The sequence below is a fragment of the Callorhinus ursinus genome, unplaced genomic scaffold, assembly GCF_003265705.2.
Source record: "Callorhinus ursinus isolate GAN/ISIS: 27379988/994484 unplaced genomic scaffold, GSC_fseal_2.0 scaffold56, whole genome shotgun sequence".
Classification (NCBI taxonomy): Eukaryota; Metazoa; Chordata; class Mammalia; order Carnivora; family Otariidae; genus Callorhinus; species Callorhinus ursinus.
In genome coordinates, this window is record NW_027397118.1 from 1,642,145 (window position 1) to 1,663,443 (window position 21,299).

A 21,299-nucleotide genomic window follows, 5' to 3' on the forward strand; every position below is an offset into this window, starting at 1 on the left:
TGGAAAGAGTGAGAACCTGATGAGTTTGCAGTCCCAAGCTCAGAATTGGCTGAAAAAGACATGATTGTCCATCTTGTTGGGTGATTTTCAAATGCCTTACCTATGGCAACACCAGGAGGAGGTGCTTGCTGCTCATGCCCCAGCCCTAAGTTCTGCCTGCTTAACTGGCTCAGGGAGAGGGTGCTCCAGCTTGGAGATTTCTACCAAGCCTCCCTGGAGAGCCGGGAATACTTCTTGGTTATGCTTCTACCCAGCCAGCCTTGCTAACTGACTCATGACCTTGAACCAGTCATATTATACTCTCTGAGCCTCACAGTCCACCTCTGAAGGGAGCATAAGAAATACCTCTTGCTGCTAGAACAAGAGTTTGATTCACGTGAGAGTGCAGCTTCTCCATAAGGGCAGGTCATTTGAGCCCCGAGCTGACAGTTTAGCTAAGCCCTCCCGGACCACAGGCAACAAGTTCGCCTGATAGGACAGAAAACCTCAGACAACCCAAGTACGTTGTCATACATCCAAGCCATGGACAGTTTTGTCATCAGCAAAGGTCTGTAATGCAGAGGTTGATTATAACAATGTTTCCAGACAATACAGAGTATGATGGTGTCTTTGTAAAATGTGTGTGTGTGTGTGTGTGTGTGTGTGTGTGTGTGTGTGCACAGTATGAGTTCACATCTTTAACACATCTGTGAGGGCATAGGCTCTGGAAAGTGCACTGAGGTCTGATCAGGACTCCTGGTAGCTTCAGGATGCGGCAAGTTACTTAACTTCACTCTTGGCCTTGGTTTCCTTTTATGTAAAATGGGGATGATAGTGACACCCGCTAGCCTCGTCTAGTTGCTATAAAAACTAACTGAGGGGCGCTTGGGTGGCTCAGTGTCTGCCTTCGGCTCAGGTCATGGTCCCAGGGTCCTGGGATCGAGCCCCGCATCGGGCTCCCTGCTCAGCGGGGAGCCTGCTTCTCCCTCTCCCACTCCCCCTGCTTGTGTTCCCTCTCTCTCTGTGTCTCTCTGTGTCAAATAAATAAATAAAATCTTAAAAAAAAAAGACCTAATTGAGTCAATACCGAGGAAGATTCTTATCACAGGCTCTTAATAGACACCCAGTAAAATGGGAGCTGTTATGAGTTCCATAGAAGCATAAAAAAAAAAGCTAGGCAGGATTTGTACCCAAATGATAACTATGGTCACCAATTATTTTTATATTACATAAGTGTGAGACCAAAAAAAAAAGTCTTCCTTTTTTTTTTGGTAAAGGAAGAAAAAGAAGACAAGGAAGACAAGTTCAGCAGGGAAAGATATCCAGAATCTCTCAGGTAAATGAAAAAGTGAGCTCTCCAAGAGTCTGCATGGAGGTCATGTTGCCAATGAAATGTTGGGACGCAAAATGAGAAAATTCTGCAAGTCAATGGGTCACACTTCTCACAGTGCCCATCTCAGGAGCAGGAGGTGGGGAGGGGACAGGGGGGAGGCTCCCAGGGCACAAAATCTGCACTTGCAGGACCCTGAGAGCCAGCACCTCCTTCAATCTGCACCCTCAGGCCCCTCACCCCATCCCTGCGCCTGCTCAGGATCCTGGCTGAGGGTCTGTGAAGCCTTCACTTACTCTGCTCTTCATTTTTTATTCTTCTAGTTATTTTCACACTTGTTCTTTGTTTCTGTCTGGGATATCAGTCTTTATAATAATAAACAGTTGTTTATGGAAACCATATCAGTGTTTTGGCAGTGATTCTTTATTTGTTTTTATTTTATGTCATGTTTATTTCGTGTCTGTTTCCTCCTTTGGGTATCAGTAAAAATGCAATGCAATCATGATAATAGTTGCTACTATTAGTTATCCATTTGGATCCTCGGTGTGGAGCTGCCTGCCCCCAAAACCTGCCTAGCCCCTCGTGCAATGTTTGCTCTGTGGAATAACACTTCCAACCAGCCCTTTATGAGCACTTGTGTGCCGGGCCCTGTGCTGCCCCAGCGATTAGCTCAGCGAATCCTCCTATAGGCCTTCCATGTAGGGTCTGTTAATATCCCCACTGCCTTCGAGGGAACACGAAGTTCAGAGACCTCAAGAGGCTTGCTCAGGGCTGTGCAGCTAGTAAGAAGTAGAGGTGGGATTTGAGCCCTTGGAATCAAGCTCTGGAACCTATACTCTCAAAAGATACCCCATGCTGCTTTGCTGAGCCCACACTGGTCCATTTAATTGCATCTTCAGCTATCCTGCTTTGGCATGTCCCTGGCACCCCCCACCACTTTTTTTTTTTTTTTTTTTTTTTTGGTGGCACTGTATGCAACAGGTCTAATGTGATATGCTGAAGAACCTAAATACCCCACCAAGAAAATCCGTCTCTGCCCCATCCCTGGGATGCACCAAAGGGTTTTTTTTTTTCCTCCCTTTTGTTAAGAGGCCTCATTTCTGACTTGATGAAAACATTTGTAATAGATAATCAAATGCTGATATGTTGCAAGGGACAATGCCTTATTTGTTAAATATAAATGAACATGAACACGGGTCCTCCATGCTAGAAAGGCAAAGGGTTCGGACGCCTTTTCAGAGGGACAGGCTGAGCCCCAGGAAAGAAAGCCTGGAGCCCCCAAAGGGTCTGGTCTAGGACGGTGATCGTCCGACAGCTCTTGTGTGACAAGATACATAGTTTCTTTTCAGCAACAGGCAGATTATTGGTTACTATAGTTTCCCTAATGCTCAAATACAGCTCAGGCCTAAGCTGAACAGAATAGGTTAAAAGGTGCCGAAATTTGGCCTGGGAAGCCACATGTTGAGAATCAGACACCAAACAAAGCAAAAAGCACATCTCCCTGGTCTTTGATGTCTTTTCTGAGGGATGTAGAGTGAGAAAAATACAACCGGTGCTCAGGCCCGGGGCTTGATGGGCCTCTGTGACAATGGCCGGCAGAGTGGGAGCCCAGCACAATGCCCAGACAATGTCCCCAATCCCAGGCGTCCCTGGGCGCGCTGCTCGCTCACAAACACCCCGCTGGAAAGAGCATTTTAGCCCCCGGTTTCTTAGAAAGTTCCTGCTGGCCTCTCCAGCCCAGCTAAATTGCCTGCCTTCCCAACCAGACTTTTTTGCAAGTATCCTTCCGAGAAACAGAAAGAGAGAGAGAGACACGCAACTTTCTCACTAAAATGCCACTGTCCCCCAGCCGCCTAAACACAGCCACAAGTCAGCACCATTTCTCCGCTTGTTTTGAATTTTCCTAGATCTGCATAAACATCTTTTCTCAACTTCAGAAAAGAGAGAAGCTTTCTCCCCTCAGATAATTCATCTTTGCTCTAAAATATTGCCTCGCGGATCCCTTGGAGGTGATGGTTGATGTTTTTTCATAAACGGGATTAAATTAACCACTATTTATGCCAACGATGTGGGTCTCTCCTCTTCTGCTGGGATCTGTTTATTTCATTTGGCTTTTTATTTAAATTTAGGGAGCAGATAAATGTGCTTTCACGTTTGGAGATCTCCATCCATCTCCAGCCGGCTGCATCTGGGAAAGTAAGTGTGTGGGAGATTATGAGAGAGAGAGAGAAAGAGCGGAAGAGAGAGAGAGAGGGAGGGAGAGGGAGAGAGAGAGGCAAGCTGACACATGGAGTTCTGAATGTTTTTTGGTGGTTGTTGCAGTATTGTGTTTCTGGTTGTCATTAGTTCTTTATAATGTTTCATGAAAAATATCTAATTGTAACAACTGTATTCCTCCAGTGAACATATTCCTTGAATTGAAGCACTCACAATGGTCATAGGATAACTGTCCTTGAATTTGAGCCCTTTGTGAGCCGTCAATAGGCTTACAATGTGCTGAATTAGCAGGCATATTAATGGGCAGATGCAATAGCTGGCCATTCTTCAGCCTCAAATCTTCTTATGCAAATACCCCATGAATTCAGTTCAAAGCGCTGCCTTCAAAATGAGCTGAGACCCCCCCCCCCCACCCCCAGAAGGGACCCCGGGCGAAAGTGACATGAGAAAAGTTTAGACACTTGTTTTTATAACTGGACATGATCTTGTTATCATAATCTGATACTGGTCACTTGCATGGCCGGCTTGTAGGATTTTAAACCCTTAACAGAGAGAGATAATCTTGGCCTTTGTAGGAGTGTGGACAGAATCCCGGCGTGCAGGAAAGCCAGCGGTGAGAAGCACAGTTCCTGCTTTCTCAAACAAAACTTTTCATGATAAAAGCTTTTATCCCAGGATAATCACCCGGCTGGATTTCAGTGGTGTTGGTGAGGTTGGCAAAGGGCAGGAAAAGCAAATTTTTAAAAAAATGAAAGTAACTGATTCCCGAGATGACCCACAATCAGGCCGAGTCAGCTGTCCGAGTCCCCATAATAGGAGCTGTAGAGTTTTCAAAGATCCCAGAGAGAACGGATTTTTTTTTTTTTTTTTTTTGTCATTTCTCCCTACCCCAAGCAAGATAACATAAGGCTTAGCTAGCATTTCTGGGCTACCAAAATGTGCCAGGCATTTTTATTCTGTGCTTTGCCCTTTATGTGTATCACCTTATGCAATTTTCACAAATACTCTATAAAGCAGATACTGTTACTGTCCCCATGTTGCAGATGATAAAAGTGAGGAAGGGGCCTAGGTAACTTGCCCAGGCACCTAGAGGCCATGAAGCCCTCTAGGGCAACGGGCTGCAGACTTATTAGCTAATTCCAGTGGGAAGTGGTAATTTCCCACAAAGACTTTCTTGCCAGAAGAATCTGCTCCCTCTCCCCCGTGCCCCTCTGAGCTGGGTGGCCGAACCCGCGTAAGGATATCTGGCCACTTGGCCCCTGTAAAGTGTTCTTTCCTCCTTGACACAGTTATACGATAAACTTGTATTTATACTAGTATTTTAAAGCAGAATATCGATTGAATAGTAATGCTCCTTTATATTGTGGCACTCTAATTGCATACAGAGCCGAATCCCCTGGCCACACGCTGAAAGTCAGCTATTGCTTAACAAGAAGTGACAAGATCGTGTGGCATCATCGATGATAACAGCCGATTTACCCATATATTTACGGGGTATCATTCATGTATGCCTCACGCTCACCCTGTAAAGGAGGTAGGCTGTAATTTTCACTTTACAGCTGAGGAAACTGAGGCCCAGATAGGTTCAGAAATTTGTCCAAGGTCAAGGAATTGAGATTTGAACCCAAGAATTCTGAGTCGACCCTGAACCTCTCTGCTACAGGCCAAACAGAATGTTCCAGCCACCCTGGGGGGTGGGGGCTGGGTGGGGGTATGGTGGCTTCGCTTTCCCTTGATCTGCCCTGACATTGCCACCCTACCAGCTTATCCTAATTCATCTGCCCCTTACCAAAAGTCTGTTTTAGCCTGATTTTTTTCCTTGCCCATTGGCTCCCCACCTTTCTGTAGGAGTCTTTGGTTAGTTATGTGATCATCTTGCATTCCTCACACTGGGTGTGTGTGCGCGTGTGCATGCTTGTGTTTGTGTATTTGTGTGTGTGGGGGGTGCACGCATGTATGGTGTGGAGGGTTGATTGTGGGGTCGGGGAGGCAGAAAAGGAACAGGAGAATTTAGCATTAGGGAGACTGAAGAACCCGGAGCCAAAGAACTTACCCAGGGTCCTGGATTTGGGTCGTCCCCTCCAAGAGACCCTCAGGAAGGAGACTTCTCCCCATGCTAGCTACCTGGAGTTAGAAGCTTAAAGGTTTGTTACCCAAAGAATCAAAGAACAAAAGTATGAGACCTGTCTACGCTTCCCAGAATAACGTAACAACAATAACAATACATGATAATAACAGTAATAGTAAACACTAATTATAGATGCTTGATCATGCCCCAGGCCCTGTGCTAAGGGCTTTATGTGGATAATCCGCTAGTCATAGATAGGACAACGCAAAAGAGAAAAATATCGCCAAAGTGGAATAAAATACACAGTCGTTGGGAACCTAAAATGGAGGGAGGGGAAAGTTCATGATGAATGGTGTGTTGGTCAACTCAGGCTGCCATGACAAAATACCACAAACTGGGTTGCTTGAACAATGGATTTTTTTTTTTTTTCTCACGGTTCTGGGGGCCCAAAGTTCAAGATCAAGGTGCCCTCTGCTCAGCAGGGAATCTGCTTCTCCCCCTCCTTCTGCCCTTTCACCTGCTCATGCTCTCTCTCTCTCTCTCAAATAAAGAAAATCTTAAAAAAAAAAAAAAAGAAAAGAAAGAAATTAGCTTGACCAGACAAGTCACATGGATCCACAGTCATAATGAAAACCTCGGTTTACAATTTCATCTAGGGCCAAAATGAGGAAAGAAATAAAATGAACCTGATTACTTCTTCATTGTTTTCTTAGAAACCAAAAACCACATTTATTTACCATTTAAACAGACCATTTAAAAAATTAATTCAGGTCCCATCCCTCCTCTTTTTTAAGATTTTATTTCTTTGAGAGAGAGCAGGAGCGGAAGCAGAGGGAGAGGGAGAAGCAGACTCCTCATTTCATTTGGTGGGTTCCGTTGTTTTTTCCCTTGACTGTCGATGTAGAAAGGGTCTCAGGAGATGACTGTGGTTTAGATCACCATCTCTCCACGAGTACATTCTGTACTTCGGGGAGGTCTCGACTTTCCCCAGAGTTTTTCCTGGAGGGTAATTGGAAACTGTGCTTAACGTAGCATGGCTTTTCAAATTGAGTTGAAAAGTTCATCAAAATGTCATTAATCTGCTTTCCATAGCCTTTCTTGATTAAGTCAAACTCGTGTCTGACCAATTATTTATGAAGCAGAGCTCTGGATGGAGCTGTTTGGGCATCTGTGGCCTGACGTTAGGTTGGAGAAGGGACCGAGCGCTTCGCTTCATACCTGGAGTGGGGGGCTCAGAGGCCCTACTCAAATGATGTCACTGCCCATCCCTAGCCAAAGGAGACCGTGGTTCCCCCCACCCCCGGCAGGTAACTTCTCACCCACCAATGATGTTTCACTGCTAAATGCAGCTGAGCATCTGCTGTGCAGAAAGTATGATGGGGTGGGGGACACACGTTGGGGTGACTCTTTGGAGGAAACACTTGCATATTTCAAACTGGCACTAACCCACATCTGATGTTGCTCAGGCTGCCCTCTGGAAGTGGGCACCAAGAGAAGAGACTGGGCCTGACCTCCGAGCTCTGCCCCAAAGTGGGGTTAGCACAGAAGTGAATCCAGATCCTAACAATGACAATAATCCTTGTGATGGCAACATGTGTATGTGTCCGTATGCTGGACACACAGTTCTTACAATATCTCGGTCAAAGAAGGACCGTCAGCCTCTTTTCTCCAATAAAGAAACAGAAGCTCTGAGAGGTTAGTTCCTTTGCACAAGATCTCAGGATCAAGGTGGGAACCTGAGTCTTTCTGTGCGAAAGAAAGATGTTCTGGCACTTAGTCACCATGACCGAGCTCCTCCCACCCCACCCTGGAACCAGTTTCCTTAGGACAGAGAGGACATCTCTCAGCCCCAGTGCCCAGTGTGATGCCATTTTTAATGACTGAGGCACACATCACAAAACCAGTGGAAACGTCAGAGAGGACACAGCTTGCTAGGGGCCACAGGGCAAAGGAGAGTCACGGAATTGGTGAAAACCAAATGGCCAGCTCCAGGGAACAGCCAGGGAGTCTGAGAAGGGGCCAGAACTGCGGCTTCCCAGAGGCCACCCTGACCCAGCCGCGTAGCTGACAGTGTGCCCTCCGCACCCCCAGGGCTTCGGAGAAGAGCAAGCTGCCCTGTTCTGTTTCTGTGGTTTCCCTGTTTGTCATGGTGGCGAGCATACAACAGGTGGGATGCCTGGAACCTCTGCCAGCAAGCTCAACACATGCCCTTAGACAGTAGTATGTGGGTCAAGTGTGCCTCTTTGAGAGAGAGAGAATGAGACAGAACCCATATTTCTAGAGTTTCAGAAGCTTTAGTGGTTCCTGACGGGGCTCTGGGCAAGCTGCCACCAACACCTCGAGACTCAGCCAGATCCTGTTTGATGAGTTTCTAGGTCTCCCAAAGACATCTTTATTAATGTCCGACTCCAGAGTTTGGCTTTCCAAGGTCAAGTCTCCCATATATCTCTGAGAGATTCTGCAGGCAGAGGAGGGGTCCATGGGCGCACAGACTCTTGATTTTCTCTGTGTTTGTTTTTTATGGTTTGAGTTTTCTCCTCGTCTCCCCTTCCCCCCCCTCTTCTCCTCCTTCTTCTCCTCCACCTCTTCCTCAATATTTTAAGTAGGCACCGAAGTTTCATGGTATAAGGTGCAATATATCACCCCAATGCATCAGCACCTCCCTCCCTGCCTGGGGGGCTGTTCTCTAACAAGGACCACCTTCCCTGAAGTCATTCTGGTTCTACCGGCTGTGCTTGGCTTTATTTGTGAAGGAGAAAATAAAGGTGGTCCCCACTGGAACTACCTTAAGCAAAAATGGAAATTTACTTATTGGCTTGTGCAGCCAAGATGCCCCGGGTAGCAGTAGATCCAGGCTGGGCCTCTCATCAAACGATGTTTAACAGGATCTGGTCTCTCTCCTCGTCTGTCTTCGTTGGCTCTCTCTTCAGGCACGCTCACTCCTTAATTTGTGCAGTGGCTTCCAGCCTCCCTGGCTTACGGGTTTCTCCATCCACACCTGTTCTCCCAACAGTCAGGGCCTGTCTGTCATTGGTTCAAGTTCAGTCATATGCCTATCTCTGAACCCAAGGGTCAGAGGATGGGGTATGCCAATTGGCTTCCTCCTGGGTCTCCTCTCACCCTGGCACTTAGAAATGGAATGGCTCCAATACCCGCCAACATGGGCCGCGTCCACACCAAAACCGTGAAGAAGGCGGCCCGGGTCATCACCGAGAAGTACTACACGCGCCTGGGCAACGACTTCCACACCAACAAGCACGTGTGCGAGGAAATCGCCACCATCTCCAGCAAGAAGCTCCGCAACGAGATCGCAGGCTATGTCACACACCTGATGAAGCGGACTCAGAGGGCCCTGGCGCAAGGCATCTCCATCAAGCTGCAGGAGGAGGAGAGAGAGAGGAGGGATAATTACGTGCCCGAGGTCTCAGCCCTGGATCAGATCATTGAAGTAGACCGGAACACTAAGGACATGTGGAAACTCTTGGACTTTGGCAGTCTGTCCAACCTGCAGGTCACTCAGCCTACAGTTGGGATGAATTTCAAAACACCACGTGGAGCCGCTTGAATCTTTCTGCTGTGCTGTAATATCTTCAATAAACCTTGGACAACAAAAAAGAAAAAAAGAAAGAAAGAAAGAAAGAAATGGAATGGCTCCTCCCAAACCACATGGAGTAAGAAATGGAACAAAAATCTGTATGTCTTCTGAGGTCCGGGGACCTCAGAAGACATACAGATTTTTGTTTTCAAAAGAAAGAGGATTGTTAACCCAAAGTAAGCATGTTTCTCCCAAAGATCCAATGTCTTAAGGCAATTCCTTGAAGGAAGAGCTTTGCGAGCAGTACACTTACTTGGTCTTCACATCACCAGTCCTGGAGAAATGGGGCGTTGCTGAAGGAAATAGTTTTGCCAGACTCTTTTATTGTAGAAACTCAGGAGCAAGCAAGGATGACCTTACTTCAATGTCATTTTGTAATCAATATGCAACATATCCTAGAGCATCCCTATTGGCCACCTTAGCCACTAACTCATGTTCCTCCTCGAAATGGATCCTGTTGGATACAATGCTGGGTTTTTCTTCTGATTTTAGGAAATTTTGTTGTTTTTACTTCACTTTGCAAGGAAATTTTAATCTGAGTATAAAATGTATTTAAAAAAAAAACCTTAAACAACTAAAAAACTCTAAAATGAAATACCGCACACTGACAATAATGTTTTCCACTCTCGTGGAAATTTTAACCTCTATTTTTTTTAAAGATTTATTGATTGATTTTTGAGAGAGAGAGCACAAGCGGGAAGAGCAGAGGGAGAGGGAGAGAGAATCTCAAGCTGACTCTGCACCGAGCATGGAGCCCGATGAGGGGCTCAATCTCACCACCCTGAGATCATGACTTGAGCGAAATCAGGAGTCAGACACTCAACATAACTGCACCACCCAGGTGCCCCATGAAATGTTAAGCTTTCAAGCACACTCACATCCCTCATTACGTTTGATCAGTACGACTCAACCAGGGATAATTTTGTTCCCGGGGGGGGGGACGTTTGGCAATGTCCGAAGACATTTTTGGTGGTCACAACTTGGGAGGGATTGCTACTGGCATCTAATAATGGATAGAGGTCAGGGATGCTGCTAAATGCCCATCCCACAAAGGATTATCTGGCCCCAGATGTCAATAGCGCTGAGGGTGAGGAATCCTGCGTTTGACCCTCACAGTATCTCTGTGAGGAAAGCAGGGCTGGAGACATTCTTTATTCGTGTCCTTATCTGACATTGCTCAGACAGGTTGTATTAACCAGGGAGGTATTTGGCTCCAAGAAACAGAAAATCCAGCCACCAGTACATTAACGAAACAGACGTTTCTTTTTCTCAAATAATCAGAAATCCAGGGACTGGCAGTTGCTGACACGCTTCTGTGCTCAGTGAAGGCACCAGAAACCTTGGCCCTAGTTCCCCTTTCTGCGATCCCTCCTAGGCTGGCTTTTATCTTTATGCCTGTCAACACACGGTCGTTAGCACGTTTCTGCAGGTCCCCAAATCACGTCCACTCAAAACAGGAAGAATGGAGCAAAGCCGTGGAACCAGGCACCCCTAGTGCCTTTACATCTGATAATCAACACCCCCACCCCTGCTCTGTCCTGAACGCATCAGACTTCTGCTTACGCCTCATTGGTCAGAGCTGTGTCACATGACCACTTCGGGCTGCAAAGGATGCTGGGTGAAGAGGGCGGAGGAATCAGCTTTCCAGTTGCATAATGGTGGAGCGGGGTGGCAAAGTAGAGGGGTAGGGAATGAGCCCTGAATTAGCCGCCACCCGGTGGCGCCCACCGCGGTGGCTAAGGGCTCGCTCAAGATCACACGCTAGCAAGTTGATTTAGGACCCAGGTGTCCTGATACATAGCTCTGATCTAGCTTTAGGAGAATATGTCAGTCTTCTTGTAATGACCCTGTTCCCAGAAAGACAGCTCATTGACGAACCCAGAGAAAGAACGGGCTTTTTAGAAATTCCAGCCATTCTATGTAGTTGACTAGACATTGTTATTTGTATCCCTACCGCCTTTTTAACCAGAAATCATGGGGCTATTTATAACTGCAGTAATACTCAAAGTAATAATAGCAATAACTCAATCCCAATAGTCCTGCAAAATAGCTACGTGCCTTGGATCTCAGATAGAAGCAGCTCAAAATAATCAGAGTGTAGAATCCCAAACAAATTGCCTACCCGGAAACTCTCTGGGTGGAAATGATCTATCAAGACAAACAGGTGTACTTCTAGATCAGCATTTTTCAGTTGCAGCCCATTAGCGGGTGGCAAATTCAATTTAGTGGGCCCATGACTGGCATTAAAAAATATGTAATAGAATACCATAGAAAAGAAAGAAGCAGCGTGCATGGCACATAAAAAGGTCAGTATGACCGTGTAACTTTTGTTTCGGGGTGTGTGTGTGTGTGTGTGTGTGTGTGTACCAAGCTGCCATATAAAATGTATTTCTTACTGTGTGGGCCACAGTCAACAAGTTTGAAAAACACCTCATAATGCTGTGTCCCCAAATGAATGAGCAGATACAAGTAGAGGGGGAATTCCTGTTAATGCAGGCCGGGCTGGAGCTCCATCGACACAGGCCACTAATGAATTGTCCTTCTGCTTCCTAATTATCTTGAAAGCCTGATTGAAGGGGGCTTTGCACAAATCTCAATAAACCTACTGCCACTCTCTGTCTCTTTGGGCTGAGTGGCCAGTCATCCCTGGCACCTCTGCGAGCTGGCTCTGGTTAATTAGAGCTACTGCTCTCAGAGAGAGGCCTCGTTTGGTGGTAGAATTCCCTGGGGTCTGTCTTCCGCAGCACCTCGGACTGAGGGCCTGGAATACTTGGTTGCCTGCCTCTGAGTGGCGATGAGCTTGTCGAAATGTGAAGGAGAGAGACAGCCGGTGATCTTAATACCTTCCCCTTTAAAATGGGCGTTTCTGGGTTTGGGGTTCAATATTTGGCCCTCTTGACTTCTGATTCAGATAGGTTTACATTAAAAGTAAGCAAACTTAGGGGCGCCGGGGTGGCTCAGTCGGTTAAGCGTCTGCCTCTGGCTCAGGTCATGATCCCAGGGTCCTGGGATCAGGTTCCTTGCTCAGCAGGGAGTCTGCTTCTCCCTCTCTCCGCCCTTCCCCCCACTCATGGTTTCTCTCTCTCTCAAATAAATACATAAAACCTTTTTTAAAAAAGGTAAGTAAATTTAAAATAGCCTGTCCACCAGCATCTTCTTGTTTGCTTTGAGAGGTGCCTCTTGGTCTTCACCCAGACACTATCTTCTGTCCCTTCAACATCCCTAATTCAGGGCAGGGAGGGAAGGAAGAAAGCAAGCAGGGAAGATGCCAGTGGGAAAATTCCAGCAATCATCCTCCCCAGTGGCCCTGGGTACCCCATAGGAGGAACTAAATCCCTCAGACTTTGATTCAGATATTTTAAGACCAGTGACCCCCCCATCTCATATGGTTCCTGCATCCATAAAAAGTAGCAAGAGCAACCTCCAGCCTTCTCGGCCCAGAATACCATAGATCTCTGTTAAATCACCATCATTACTCCGGGCCAAGGGAAAACTAGAAAATATGCACCTTGAGCTTTGTTTAAGATCAGCAAGCCACAAGAATCCTATGCTATTCTGTGACCTTAAATAGCATAATTGAAGTCTACACACTAAAACTCAGATGTAGTAAGAAAGGTCACTTTCTATATTTTCCATAACGGACCTCGTCTCTCCCTAGGGTCCCATTCTCATTGATTGCAGTGTCCTTGGGTATAAGATCGTCTCTTCTGAGTAAATACGAAATCTATTCAAAGTTTCTGACTGAGCTATTTCTTCACATTCCAACAATTTCTTGCTTGCCATTTCCAACATGGCGCCTGGGTGCAGAGCTTACGTGACTCCATGGCGGTCAAGAGAAAGGGGGTAACAACCCTTAGGTTATTCTCTGGGGCCTCTTCGAGGCATCCAACAGCCTGTTGCATGGCAACCTCGCACCTTATATTGGCATCTGGAAGTGTGACCCATTCCTTCATCAAGCTTGAACCCAAAGAAGTTGGGCTGGCCTTTGCTATGGCCTCTAAATTATGAAGTCCACTTTCTGCGCCTGCCTCGTCTTTACCCTGTCTCTCCTGGCACACTGTTTCCCATGATTTCTCTATCCCTTCACTACGCCATGTGGGAATTTTCTGGATATCCAACAAGCTCCGTTCTCCCTATAGACAAGCAGGAGCTCTACCTCATGCCGCTCCACCTTGACAATGTCCTCGGACCGTCGTGCTCTGGGTCGGGCATGATGTCATCCTGTGCTGTGTCAATCCCAAGCAACTGAAGAGACACTCACCCTTCCTGTCAGATGGGAACCTCTCTGACGTCATGAGCCCCATTTGAGGCGTGTGTATATAAAGCTCTACGTTCAGACCTCCAAGCTAGCTCTTGACGTATAAAGGGAAGCTCTGAATGTCTCTTTTTTCCCCCAACAATGATCATTGTTTCTATACTCAAAAGAGTCTACTTTGAGGCACAATTTTGATCAATGATCTCTATCTTTTCCTTCCCCTGAAACAATGAATTCGGAGACGGGGGAAACCACAGGAAAACTAGCAAGTAGGCATCACTGATTATCAGGTATAGGACATACTGGTTTAATTCTAAAAATATTTTTCACCTTGAAGCTGAGGAACAGTGCGTGGGGGTGAATCTTACCAGTCTCTCTACATCTGCCTATGTTTTTCCATAATAAAGAGGTAAAAATCTGGGGCGCCTGGGTGGCTCAGTCGTTAAGCGTCTGCCTTCGGCTCAGGTCATGATCCCAGGGTCCTGGGATTGAGCCCCAAGTCGGGCTCCACGCTCGGCGGGGAGTCTGCTTGGAGGGTCTCTCTCTCTCCCTCTCCCTCTGTTGCTCCCCCTACCCCGATAAATGAATACATAAAATCTTTAAAAAACATAGAGTTAAAAATCACACAGAGAAGTAATCCATTGTCAGGATGAAAGCTCAGAACGTCCCCTTTGACTCAGCGACTGGCAGGCGTCTGCAGCCGAAGTTTGGGCTGGAAGTGGTCAGCTCTGCTCTATGCCGCTGGTGGTTCCTGCTTCATTAAAATAACAGCCAGATTTAATTTTCAACTTTTATAATTCATTTAAAATTTGATCAAGGAGTTAATTTATGACAAGGGCAAGGGGTGCCTTGCCAGCTCAGTCTGGTGGGCAAAGGCATTATAACTTAATTTATGGTTAAGGCAGCTTGCTATAATTGAGTGCAAAAAGGTGGTTTCTCATCTGGAGTTTGGAGTCCTGTGGGGAGTGGAGAGAGAAGTGGGGGTCCTCTGCTCTCACTTGAGAGGTGGGGACATGGGTGTCCGTGCACACAGAGGCAGAATATTGGAGGAGCGTACATCTTGACCAAATGCCATTGATCAAAAGCCTGGCAAGGGGGTAAGGAAACCCATTATGGCAGCTCCGCACCCAGGACATTCTGGGCTTCTCCTGTGGCCCCTGGGGGATGGGAACATCCTCTGGAGCAGGGTAGGAGAATGCAGCCGGTGTGTCTGGCGCGTGAGGTGTGTGACTTGCTCCACAAGATGTAACTAGAGAAAACTCTGAGGTGCTCCCAGCAAGGCTGGGAGGTGTGAAGGGCTTGGAATTTGTTTAGTAGCTCAGGACATAGCAGGTGTGTGTGCGTGCGTGTGTGTGTGTGTGTGTGAATGTATGTAGGCAAAACTCTGAAGGTGTGTGGTTGTTTGGATGCAGAAGAATGTGAGTATATCTGCGCATGTATGTACATATACGTGTATATAGCTGTGAACACGCAGGTGTGAATGTGGGAGATGCGTGCATAAATCTGGATGTGTGTGTCTCGTCTGTGAATGTGGACAAATATATGTATATCTGTGAACATGTGTGTGAAGGCAGGGACGTGTGTATATTTGAGAATATGTATGTGCATCTGTGTTTGCAGATGGGAGAGATTTCAGTATATCTATGAATATTGGTGTGTTCTTGTGAATTTCTGTAGACTTATAAGTGTCCAGGGGAAATATGTATATGTTGTGTATGTGTGGTGATATAAGGGTGTGAATGTGTGCAATCTCTGTGAATGTGTGTATCTGTGTGTGCGTGGGGAGCCTCATGAGTCTGCATCTGAATGTGTGTGTGTGTCTGTGTATGTGAATGGGGGAATGTGAATGTATCTCTGAATGTGTGTGTGTTCATTGTGAATGTACTTGTGTGTGCATGAATAGGGGAGTGTGTGTACATGTGTGGAGATGTGCATTTCTGCGTATGAAAGTGGGGGAATGCATGCATCTGTGAATGTGTGTGAGTACATGTCCATGTCCGTGGAGATGGGGAAATCCACATCTTGAAATGTGATTCCATTAGTATGACCATCTGCACATCTATGAGCGTGTGTCTTTGCGTGAATGTGTGGGAATGTGTGTGTGCGCGCGTGTGCTATGTGTGAGTGCAGGAACCTGTGTGCTATCTATGAACACACACATGCTGTGTGTGTGCTTGCACACCTGTGTGTTTGTGGGCCCACACACTGCAGCTGTGCAGGGCATCCCAGGAATGCACAGGGTAGCTGGCTGCAGTGTAAATCTGGTCATGGGGATTCCGATGCCAGGTTCATCTTCCTCATCTGTTCCTCATTCACAAACATATATGGAGCACCTTGTCAATGCTGGACCCTAGGCTGGGCCCTGAGAACCCAGTGCAGAATAAGACCACCAGTGCCCACCTGCGCGCAGACCATGAACAAGACACCCTCTTCTGTGTCCCAAAGCTTCCATCCAAGTCCCAAGGCCAGTCATGCAGTGCATCAGCCTCCCGGGAGAACAAGGGGCATGGCTTGGGCTTTTGCACGCTCAGGAAGCCAGTGACATTTGCCTCCTAGGCACTGCCACCTCCACTCTGTGATCCTCCCTGCCCCCCTGCCACGAGGCACCAGGACCCTCCTCAGTGTCTTTGGGCCCCTTGTCTGATTAGTGCACCGATCATGTATAACGTATCCAATCGACACCTGGCAGTACTGTTCTATCATTAAATATAAAAGATAACTTCAGTGGAGTGGGTGCCCGTACCATACCTAGAGCTCCGCAAACATTATCTCATTTACTCCCCAAATGTCCCATGAGCCAGGAGTAACGAATCCCCATTTAGTGAAGAGGCAGATGAAGCCCAGAGAGGTGCAATGAATTTCTCCAAGGCACACGGCTATCAAGGGGCCATATGGGGGTTTGAACTTGTAACCGTCAACTCCAGGGTGCTGCCACTACACGGGTCCTAGTGATTTAATGGGAGTCCGTCGCGCCAGGCCCACCCAAATCCAGCCTTAGCTGACCATCCGAGGTCCGAGGTCCTCCATCCGGAGCAGCTTTCCTGCTGTTTTCTCGGCATGGCGCCTGCCCAGACAGGATTCACATGGAAAGGCTGAGGGCCCCTCTGCACAGGTTAGCAGAAAGCACCCCATTAGCTACATGCTGGAAGGGATAAGCCTTGTGAGCCGTGCGTGGCTGGTTTCCAGCCCCATGTCACCCTCCGAAGGAGTCCCTGCCTGGTGACCTCCCCACACACTGAGTGTGGCAACCCTGACCTCTGCTCACACAGCACGCAGCTCCCGGCAGACCTTATACCCTGCGCTCTTCCCGCCCCCTGCCCCCGGAGCCTCCAAGGCCCAGCTCAGATGCAGTTTCCCCTGGCTGCACGCCGCCCCTCTGCACCCACCGCCTCTCCCCACTGTCATTCACCTTTGTACCCACCACCGACTAGTCTTTATTAGCTTTATTCGAATTTCACACTTACAGCAGTCCTGAGAGTAGGTACCGTTGCCTTCCCCATTTTGCAGATGAGAAAGCCAAGGCACAGAGAGGTTTAGTCACGAGTCCAAGATCACACAGCTACTGAAGGACAGAGCTGAGACTCCGACTGAGGGGTCTGTCTGGTCTTAAAGTGGCTGCATTTCGCCACTACTGAGCACATTCTCAGGAATGTATTGAGTGACTCATTTTCTGAGGATGTTTATACTTTAAAAGAGGACCAAGTCAAGAGAACGGTGCTTAACCTAAAAGAAGGAATCTACTGGTGGGATTCCAGGCCCTCTGGCTTGAGCTGGGGGCAGACACGTGGGCCAGAGGGGATAGATTTTAGCCATTCAGTGGCATTTAATGTAGTTGTGGTTTTTACAGCCTTGTGCCCTGGCCTCAGCTGCCTCTGGCCTCTCTCTCCCTGGGAGCTGAGGGTCGGTAATGAGTGTAAAAAATAAATCTATTACGTGAATCAGTGACATTCTTGGGACTCCTCTTTTCAGCTTTGAAGAAGGTAGAAGAGGGACAGAGTTCTGAGCTTTGCCCTGTGAACGTCTAAAGGAGCATCGTATTTTGAGGATGCAAAGAGGAAGGGAGGCAACCTGGGGGGTAGCTCTCCCCACGGTCATGGTCATGATCATGATCACGAGCACGGCCGCCATGACAGTCCGATGAGTACTGTGAACTAGGCTACTCTGCCCTGTTTTCCTTCTCAATTTACTTCCGGGCTTTTCAACCTTGGCACTATTGACTTTCGGGGCTGGATCATTTTTTTGTTGGGGTTGGGAGCCACGTTGTGCCTTGTAGGATATTTAGCAGGGTCCTTGACCTCTAGCCATTAGTTGCCAGTAGCAAACCCCCTCTCCTCTGTTATAACTGTCTTCTGACATTGCTGAGTGCCCCCCAGGGTGGGTGAGAACCACTGCTGTACTCAGAAATCTAAAGAATGGTATGTTATGGGGCGCCTGGGTGGCTCAGTCGTTAAGCGTCTGCCTTCAGCTCAGGTCATGATCCCAGGGTCCTGGGATCGAGTCCCGCATCGGGCTCCCTGCTCCGCGGGAAGCCTGCTTCTCCCTCTCCCGCTTCCCCTGCTTGTGTTCCCTCTCTCGCTGTGTCTCTCTCTGTCAAATAGATAAATAAAAGTCTTAAAAAAGAAAAAAAAGAATGGGGTGTTAGCTTCCCCAGTGAGGAAAAGAATGGAAGAATGTGTCTTGGGTATTCCTTTCCTTGAAAAATCCAGAGCCCTCACACCTGGGAAATGCCCTCTTGTGAAAGCCAGTTCTTCTTTCCGTGCTGCCAAAATTACCCAGGGAGTCCCCTCTCTGGTGGGGGGAGGGAGGTATTCACAGGTTGTCATGACTTTATGACCAAGGCAGCCCCATCAGTGCTGGGAGGCCCGCCCTGCCCGAATTCCTACCATGTGCTGGGCATCATGCGAAGTAAACAGAGGCTCTCTGTTCATCCTGTGGGTTTGGAACGTCGGAAAGACAGGGGGCAGAGCTGTTCTTAAGTGATTCATCCCCAGAGAATTAGACAAAGAGCTAACAAGGGAATCATAACTAAAATAACAGGAATAATAATTAAAATAATTTAAGTAACAGTCCTCGGCATTTATTAGGGATGAGGGATGTTGCAAGCTTCATCCCCTTTAGTGCTCGCCACCAGACCAGGAGGTTGGTGCTATCAAGAAAACCCAGGACTAGACGTGGTAAGAAACTTGACCAAGGGCACACAAGCAGGTAAGTGGAGGAGCCGTGCCTTGAATCCAGCAGGTTTGAGCTCCAGAACCTGTGGGGATTTTGGCATCCATATAAAAGGGCTGAAGAAATTCTATGCAAACAGCCATATACCCACCACCTAGATTATACAATTAATATTTCGTTATATATGCTTTATTACATATCCATCCACTCACCACTCATCAAGCCATTTTATTTGTTTTTCTGTGTGTGCATTTCAAAGTAAGTTGCGGATACCGATACATTTTACCCCGAAACATATCAGCCTGTGTAATTTTAACTAGGGTTTAATATTCGTTTATAGCTTTTTCTAAGATAAAATTTTCATCTGTAAAATGCACACATCTTAAGCACAACAATGCGTAAGTTTTTGACAAATGCATACATATACTTGTTCCACATGCCTCCATCAAGATATTGCGCATGGGGCATCTGGGCGGCTCAGTCGTTAAGTGTCTGCCTTCGGCTCAGGTCACGATCCCAGGGTCCTGGGATCGAGCCCTGCATCGGGCTCCCTGCTTCTCCCTCTCCCACTCCTCCTGCTTGTGTTCCCTCTCTCGCTGTATCTCTCTCTCTGTCAGATAAATAAATAGGGCGCCTGGGTGGCCCAGTTGGTTAAGAGACTGCCTGCAGCTCAGGTCATGATCCTGGAGTCCCTGGATCGAGTCCCGCATCAGGCTCCCTGCTGGGCAGGGAGTCTGCTTCTCCCTCTGACCCTCCCCCCCTCTCATGTGCTTTCTCTCTCTCTCATTCTCTCTCTCAAATAAATAAATAAAATCTTTAAAATAAATAAATAAATAAATAAAATCTTTAAAAAAAAAGATATTGCCAATTACTGTCTCCCGTTAAGGTTCCTGCCTCCATAGCACAGAAGCAGCTAACACTTCCAACTTTTTCCCCCCACTATGAATTCATTTAGTCTGTTCTAGAACTTTCTGGAACATGAACTCAGACAGTATATCTGTCTTAGGCTTTTTTCACTCAGCATAATGTTTCTGAGATGCATCCATGTTATTATAGGTGTCCATAGTCTGGTCCCTCTTCTTGCTGAATTCCACTATATGACTATACCTCAGGTTGTCTGTCCATTCTCCTATGTCTGAACACCCAGGCTATTTCCAGAATTTTTACTATTATGAATTAAGTGGTTGTAAACATTCTTGCCCAAGACTTTCGATGGATATATGCTTGTATTTCTCTTGGCTAAATTAATACCCAGCACCAGAATGCTGTGTTATCAGATTGCTCTATGTTCAGTTATATAAAAAACTGCCTCACGTTCCCAAAGTGATAGTACCATTTTTTGCTCCCATCAACGATGTGAGAGTTCCGATCATTTCACATCCTCACCAACAATTAATGTTGTTAGTCTTTTTAGTTTTAACCATTCCAGTGAGTGTGTAGTGTAGCTCTTTAATTTTCGTTTCAAGTTGCGTTTTCCTGATGACTGATGATGTCGAGCACCCCTTCACGTGTTCATGGGCATTCATGAATTCTCATACACTTTATGAGACTTCTGTTCAAGTCTTTTGTCCTTAAAAAAAATCAAGTTGTTTGTCTATTTGATTTTGAATTGGAGGAGTTCTATATATATTCTCAATGCCAGTCCTATGACAGATAGGTATTTTGAAGTCTGTGGTTTTAACCTTCAGGAGGTCAGAGGAGACAGAGAGCCCTGGAGTATTCAGACTGTTCATGCCAAAGTAGGAGACCCTTCAGGTTGGCATGAGACACATCCTTGTCTCCCCTCTGCATCTCAACCCGTGGCTGGGTAGACCACCATGACAAGGGCTCTGCACGCTCGGGAATAGGTGGGGTGAGAGAAAAAAGAGCCGGGAGAAGGACGTGAAAGGGGTGGGAGTGGGGTTTGGTGCAAGAAAGGAGTTGTATGAAGTTGAGCTAGGGAGGCTGCATTCCACATTCAGCTCCCCTCCTAGATGCCGGTTTCCCTCACATCGAGGTATTTACAGACACTTTCGTGCTGTGCCCTGTACATTTGGGGTCTGAGATAGTCACTTCTGCCGTTCAACAAATATATCTGGCTCTCCTTCTTCCTTACTTCCTACTACGTTTCCTTGTCTTCTTTGCAGTTAGCATGGCCCCGTGACTTGCTTCGGCCAGTGAAATGTGAGCAGAAGTGACTTCCAGGCAGGACAACTTGAGAGCTGGTACGATTCTTGCTTCCCATGTTCCCTTCGCACTGCTGAGGTGGTCATGGTGGATGGGTCTCTGAGTGATTAGAGCAGAGCCCCCTGCTGACATGACATAGATATGTAGCATTAGTATGAAATCACCTTTTGCTGAGATCTTGCAGTTGGTTGTTACTGAAGCCTAGACTAGCCTGACTGATGGTCGATCACTTTCTCGTTCTATCGGCTGGCTAAGGAGTACAAGGGGACTCGTATGACCCGGCTCTCTTCCATCCCTCATCTTTACACATGTGCCTTCACTAGTCTGTGAACTTGACAGCCTGATTATCCTACAGCAAATAAACAAATGTACCAGTTGGAACCTGATCTTACCATTAAGTTTCTTCTCTCCTCTTGCCTTTTTTTTTTTAAACAATAGGAAAGTGGTTTTGATTTTTAATGTATGACAACCGGCAAAGTAAATTAGGGCAAATTTTAATTCAGGCAATAACAAAATGGAA

At 46.9% G+C, this 21,299-nt stretch overlaps 1 protein-coding gene across 1 annotated transcript; it reads left to right on the plus strand.

Moving 5' to 3' along the window:
• The first annotated feature begins 8,753 nt into the window (after positions 1-8,753).
• On the plus strand, positions 8,754-9,215 carry LOC112809083 (small ribosomal subunit protein eS17-like). Its single transcript, XM_073884357.1, has one exon. It carries the CDS (start codon positions 8,755-8,757, stop codon positions 9,157-9,159), a length of 405 nt encoding a protein of 134 aa, XP_073740458.1. The 5' UTR covers position 8,754; the 3' UTR covers positions 9,160-9,215.
• The last annotated feature ends 12,084 nt before the right edge of the window (positions 9,216-21,299 follow it).

Coding starts and splice junctions, on each gene's coding strand:
- LOC112809083 (XM_073884357.1), top strand. CDS start 8,755: ATGGGCCGCGTCCACACCAAAACCGTGAAGAAGGCGGCCCGGGTCATC.